A 6,744-nucleotide genomic window follows, 5' to 3' on the forward strand; every position below is an offset into this window, starting at 1 on the left:
TTCTCTAGAAAATACTATCTCCCTTTTCTTCACTGGACCCCATCTCCTTGCCTCCTCCACCAGGGTTCTCACTTTCTCTGTCCTTAAAGCTTAGCCTTCTCCACTGTTGCCTGCCCTGAGGGTGGCATTTGCGGGACTGTATATGCACCCCACTCAGGCATCTCGGACCCATCCTCTGCCCTCTCCGGTCCTCCCTGACTTCCTCGCCATCACAGTTCCTGCTGAATCCTCTTACTGTTCCAATCAGTGAGAGCAGATTTTTGTGGCTTGTCACCACAATCCCCAAAGGAAACACTCAGTCCCCAACCTGTGGGATCGGGGCTTAGACCAACTCTCACTGAATTACAGAGGGTCACGTAGGGAATTCCCTGGCAGTCCAGTGGTTAGCACTGGCCACTTTCACTGCCTGGGGCTCAGTTCAATCCCTGTTCTGGGAACTAAGATCCCTCAAGCTGTGCAGCACGGCAAAAAAAAAAAAAAAGACAGTGTAATGTCCAGGGACTGATGTCCAAGTAGCAGCATTGTCTGTAACTTCCGAAACTTTGATGTTGGCCAAAGGCAAACAAGATTTTAAAAAAATACAAAATATAGGGACTACTCTGGTGGTCCATGGTTGAGAATCTGCCTTCCAATGCAGAGGACGTGGGTTTGATCCCGGACTGGGGGACTAGATTCCACTTGCTGCAGAGCAACTAAGCCTGTGTGCCATAACTACAGAGAAGCCTGGGCACCGCAACAAATATCCCAAGTTTGGCCACTGAGACCCAATGCAGCTAAATAAATATTTAAAAAATTATAAAATACACATACCTGTAGATGCAGTCCAGAAGTTAGCTTCATAATCATAAACATAGACTTTTTGATTCACTACTAACAGTAATACCGAACCAGCAAAATGTGCTGACGTCACTTCCGGTGTACCAACCTAAGAATACGATATATACCATGATATCAGTATGTGCAGCTTTTCAAACATCAAATTCAGAAAGCAGTACTTCTAGACAGGCATCCCAGGAATGTTTAGATCAGCAAGAGTTGTTTGGGGTCCTAGATATTGGGAACTATGCATCCTGAGGATCAGCTAAAAGCAGAACTGGGAGGTTGACATTAGTGTTGGGTGTCCCCGCGAATACCTAAATTCACTCCATCTCCTCCCATATCAAAACCTTCTCTGAGGGGACTTTCCTGCTGGTCCAATGGCTAAGAATCTGCCTTCCAGTGCAGGGGACCCAGGTTTGATCCCTCGTTGGGGAAGCTAAGATCCCACATGCCATGGGGCAACTAAGCCTGTGGGCCACAATTAGAGAACTTGTTTGCTGCAACTAGAGAGAAGCCCATGTGCTTCAATGAAAGATCCCACCTGCTGCAAGTAAGACTTGACACAACCCAATAAATATTTTTCTATGTCTGTATCTCCATTGCTGCCTTGTAAGTAGGTTCATCAGTACTATCTTTCTAAATTCCATAAGCATGTGTTAATATACAATATTTGTCTTTCTTTTTCTGACTTAGTTCACTTTGTATAATGGGGGTTTAGGTTTGTCCACCTCATTAGGACTGACTTGAATGTGTTCTTTTTTTATATAACTGAATAATATTCCATTGTATATATGTACCACAATGGCAGTTCCTTTACAAACTAGGAATAGAACTACCATATGACCCAACAATCCCACTAGTGGGCATATTCCCTGAGAAAAGCACAATTGAAAGAGACACATGCACCCCAATGTTTGTTGCAACACTTTTTACAATAGCTTAGGACATGGAAGCATCCTAGATGTCCATTGACAGATGAATGGATACAGAAATTATGGTATATAAATAAATATTTTTTAAAAGACCTTTTCTGAGGATAAAGCCTAATGCATCAATAATGAATGATGAACATAACTGATCAATGTGTCACTTCTCAGAAAAACTGGGACTTCCCATGTAACTCAGCTCGTAAAGAATCTGCCTGCAATGCAGATGGTTCTGCCTGGTTCGATTTCTGGGTCGGGAAGATCCGCTGGAGAAGGGATAGGCTACCCACTCCAGTAATCTTGGGCTTCCCTGGTGGCTCAGCTGGTAGAGACATGGGTTCAATCCCTGGGTTGGGAAGATCCCCTGGAGAAGGGAACAGCAACCCACTCCAGTATTCTGGCCTGGAGAATTCCGTGGACTGTATAGTCCATGGGATCACAAAGAGTTGGACACAACTGAGCGACTTTCACTTAGCTATCAGAAAAGCTGGTATTAATATTTTAACAGATGGTAGAACCTTCTGGAGTGTAAGTGCCAACCATCAGATTTCTCAGGATAGTTACTGAGAGGGTACAGGTTTTTCTGTTTTGGTTGACAGTAATTTGGGGAGGTCCTAAAATCAGTGCATGTCATGTATCACAAAACCAATTATAAAGAGCTCTTGCAAGACATCTGATTCTTTTTCAAGGGAAAAAGAAGTATCTGTTTTGGTAGTAAGGGCAGAATAGAATCAACACTCCTTCCAGATTAGAAATTACTCTCAATGCCTTTAAACCCCCAAACTAACAAAAACAGAGTAGTATGCACACGGTGTTTCCCAACTAGATCTAACCCTGCATGCCTGCTGTCACTTCAGTTGTGTTGGACTCTTTGCAACTCCATGGACTGAAATCCGCCAGGCTCCTCTTGTCCATGGGATGTCCCAGGCAAGAATACTGGAGTGGGATTCCATTTTCTCCTTCAGGGGATGTTTTCCACCCAGGGATCGAACCTGTGTCTCTTGCATTAGCAGGCAGATTCTTTACCATTGTGTCACCAGGGATGCCCCTATATCTAACCCTAAGAATTACTATTTCAAGCACCTCTCAGATTGTTCAACATAACTACCTGCATTGACGTAGGGATGGAAAACGGAATGAGACTACTCTCAAACTTGTCCTTTGTGAGAAAAATTTGTCTTCTGAAATAAACAATAAAAGGTTTCAGTTAGGAAAAATTCACCCAAGCAAAGAAAAAAAGACAATGTCAGGCATTTAAAAAAATGTTCCATTCAAATAAAATTCCTTTCTTAACAAGGAACCAGAGATTTATTTATCTATCTGTCTACCTATCATTATCTATCATTGTCTATTTAGCTATTGCTCATCTATTTATTTTTGCATGAGTAAACCTCTATAGCATGGCTATTTGACTATTTGAAATGACATTAGTTGAAAAGGGTGACTGCATCAAAAATAGAATTATATAAAATGTACATTAAGTCCCAGCTTGTTTTGCTGCGGGTGAACTTCAGGTTTGTCTTTTATTTCACTCTCATCCCACTAAAGCAAAGGCTTTCACATCAGGAATGTGACAGAAAAAAAGAGACAGTATGTTCTCTTATGCAGGTAACTTCTAAGGGGCCAAAGGCCATTCATGAACATGGTAAATTGTTTCCTTATCCAGATCTCTTTCTCTTGCTCCTCTGGAAGAATTTTATGGTTTTAAACAGAGAGGAGTTACTGAGCTAATTCCTATGTACTTTAAAGGTTCTGGTTCTACTGTGAATGGCACTCCTCATAACTGCCTTATATTAAGCCTCTGTGACAAGCTGTACTGTAATTATTTTAGTTATCTTTTCACCTCTTCCTCTCCAGTTGGACCCCAGCTGTGGACTCCCTATAGGCTAGCATCTAGCAACAGAGGACTGAGCTGTCTTTTTTCCTAATGTTTGTGCAATCAAAGAACAAGGGTGAATGTAATGGTTTGATAAAAAGAAGGGAACGATATCTTACCCTAGATACAGGGCTAGGTTTTTCTTACAAGGATGTTTAATCAAGTGAGTTTTCCCAGATGAAAAATACAGGCGGTCCTAGAAAGAGAGTCACAAAATTTTAATCCTATCAATCCTAATAAACACCTGATGAAAACAGTTCCCTAGTGGGTAACATGGAACTTGTAAAGGTAGAATCTGAGTTGGGCAGGTAGATGGCATCTATGTCATTTTCCTGATTTGATGTTATCATCTGATTTTGTTAGAGGTCACCAATGGGAGAAGCTGGGTGAAAGGGACCTGGGGTGTCTCGGCATTGTTTTGTACCTTGCTGTGAATCTATAATTATGTCAAAAACAAAAACTTTAGGGACTTCCAAGGAGGTCCAGTGGTTAAGACTCTGCCTTCCCAAGCAGGGGATGCAGGTTCAGTCCCAGGTTGGGGAGCTAAGCTCCCACATGCCTCTTGGCCAAATACCCAGAACATACAATAGAAGCAATATTACAACAAATTCAATAAAGACTTTACAAATGGCCCACAAGAACCACAATGAAATCTTTTTTTAAAAAATTAGAACTTTATTTTATTTTATTTTATTTTATTTTTTAAATTAGAACTTTAAAAAGTTTCACAGGACAATAATGCATATCACTTCACCTTGTATATGTTATTTGTTTACAGATTACTCATTTGAGAAGCTAGAGGACCAAAAAAGTTAGAAATCTGCTAATAAATAATCACTTGGTTATTTAGCAAGTGCTGACGTCACTTCTGAGATAACATGATGTCAATGGGAAACACATTTGAGCTGACAAAGTATTTTTTTCTTCATGCATTTTAGGCACATGTGGGTGAAAGGAAGTTTCCTGCTTGGTTTATGTCATGTAAACAAAGTAATTTGCCTACTATGCTAGTCTGCATTTAAAACCTCCTGTCAGGTGGTCTATGGCTAAGACTGTGCTCCCAATGCAGGGGGGCTGGGAATCAGTCCCTGGTAAGGGAACTCGATCCCTAATGCCTCAACTAAAAAAGATTCCACATGCTGCAAATAAGACCTAGTGCAGTCAAATAGATAAAAAAAAAAAAACAAAAAACAAAAACTAACCCTCCAATCAGATAGAACACTGAATAAAAACTCAGATGATCTGAGTTTTAAACCCAACTCCAGCTTCTGGCTTTGTTCTGTCTTGTACTGTTGTGCTAAGACACTTCAGCCATGTCCAACTGTTTGCCACCCTACGGACTGTACCTCCTCTGTCCATGGGATTCTCCAGGCAAGAATACTGGAGTAGGTTGTCATACCCTCCTCCAGGGGATCTTTCTGACCTAGAGATTGAACAATGTCTCTTTTATCTCCTGCATTTGCAGGTAGGTTCTTTACCACTAGCACCACTTAAAAAGCCCTTGTTCTGTCTGAAAGTGAAAGAAAGTGAAAGTTGCTCAGTTTACTGTGTTCTGTTTACTTCCTCTCAATTATTAATAGCTTTTTAGTGACATGGGAGAGGTTACTGCCTACTTCAAAAGGCAATGGTAAGGATTAGATAAAGTAATATTCTATGCTGGCCACAACACTGACACCCAAGAAATACTAGGAAATACTCGTTCTGATCCAGCAATAAAAATAAAGAATGAATGTTAACTATGGAGCCATGTGTGTGCTTGGTCAGTTGCTTCAATAATGTCTAGACTCTTTGCAACTGGACTTTGCAACATGGACTGTGGCCCACCAAGCTCCTCTGTCCATGGGGATTCTCCAGGCAAGAATACAGGAGTGGGTTGCCATGCTCTCTTCCAGGGGAGCTTCCCCACCCAGGGATCGAACCCAAGTCACCTGCATTGCAGGCAGATTCTTTACCCACTTAGCCACCTGGGAAGCCCATGGAGCCACATAAGGTGTTAGTTGCTTAGTCATGTCTGACTGTTTGCAACCCATGGAACGTAGCCTGCCAAGCTCCTCTGTCCACGGAATTCTCCAGCGAAGAATACTGGAGTGGGTTGCCAGACACATACCCCTTGTATTTTCTCTTTGACGGGAAACACCTTTCCTGTCCTCAACGTACGAATACTAGAGGTGAGACAAGAAAATACCTGTCAGTATTTATTCAGTATTCAGCGTGACTCCTACCAGTTTTCCTCTGGGTTAATGGTGCAGTACCAGTTCTTGCAGCTTGTAGGATTATGGGAGTCCCTGGAGAATCTGATGAAACAGTGAGCCTTCCTCGCCTGGAAAGAGACTTATGTATAGGCAAGAATGGAGACATAATTCCTCAGAGTTCATCAAGGGTCATTTGCAGACTGACTCCAGATTAGGAATACTTACTCCTGGATTTTGAGGGGGTGGTTTTTGGCTAGGGGGACGGGAGGTTGTTGGTGACTGGGAGAATGTTGGTCCAGTTTACAGCAGGTTCTTGGGACTTCCCTGGTGGTTCAATGGTTAGAAGTCTGCCTGCCAATGCAGAGGATGTGGGTTTGATCACTGGGCTGGGAAGATTCCACATGCCGGGGAGCAACTAAGCCCATGCGCCACAGCTGCTGAGCCCACGCCCTGGAGTCTGTACACATCAATGAAGAAGAGCCCCCACTCTCAGTAACTAGAGAAAACCCACGTGCAACGACGAAGATCCAGCACAGCCAAAAATTAAATAAATTAAAAAAAAAAAAAAGATTCTGCCATCTACAGCAGGTTCTCAGTCTTGCATGTGAGTTAGAAGCACATGGAGGTCCTGATCAACTGTAGATTGCTGGGTTCCACTGCTGAGTCTCAGCAGATTCAGGGATCTGCAGTTCTAACAAATCCCCAGGTAACGCTGATATTACTGTCTCAAGACTGCACTTTGAGAACCACTGTGGGGATGGGAGGATTGGATGGACCTAATCTTTGCAGACTTTGAGACACATCTGGCTAGCAAGTCTTACCTGAAAGTCCTACTTCCCACTGCCCTATTACAAGCAAGTGTCTTTAATTTCACTGCGTATGTTTTCACTTCTATAAAGTAAGGTTAAGGAATCACTCTGCTATGAAATTT

General features: G+C 42.3%; 1 protein-coding gene across 1 annotated transcript in view; it reads right to left on the minus strand.

Moving 5' to 3' along the window:
* CATSPERD (cation channel sperm associated auxiliary subunit delta) overlaps window positions 1-6,744 on the minus strand; it is a 39,031-nt gene that overhangs the window by 30,708 nt on the left and 1,579 nt on the right. The window contains exons 2-5 of the mRNA XM_043911852.1: window positions 5,729-5,783; window positions 3,741-3,817; window positions 2,854-2,926; window positions 811-925 (exon numbers count right to left, since the gene is read on the minus strand). Coding sequence (XP_043767787.1) covers window positions 811-925; window positions 2,854-2,926; window positions 3,741-3,817; window positions 5,729-5,783 — 320 coding nt within the window. The remainder of the gene's footprint in view (window positions 1-810; window positions 926-2,853; window positions 2,927-3,740; window positions 3,818-5,728; window positions 5,784-6,744) is intronic.

The sequence above is a fragment of the Cervus elaphus genome, chromosome 9, assembly GCF_910594005.1.
Source record: "Cervus elaphus chromosome 9, mCerEla1.1, whole genome shotgun sequence".
Lineage (NCBI taxonomy): Eukaryota > Metazoa > Chordata > Mammalia > Artiodactyla > Cervidae > Cervus > Cervus elaphus.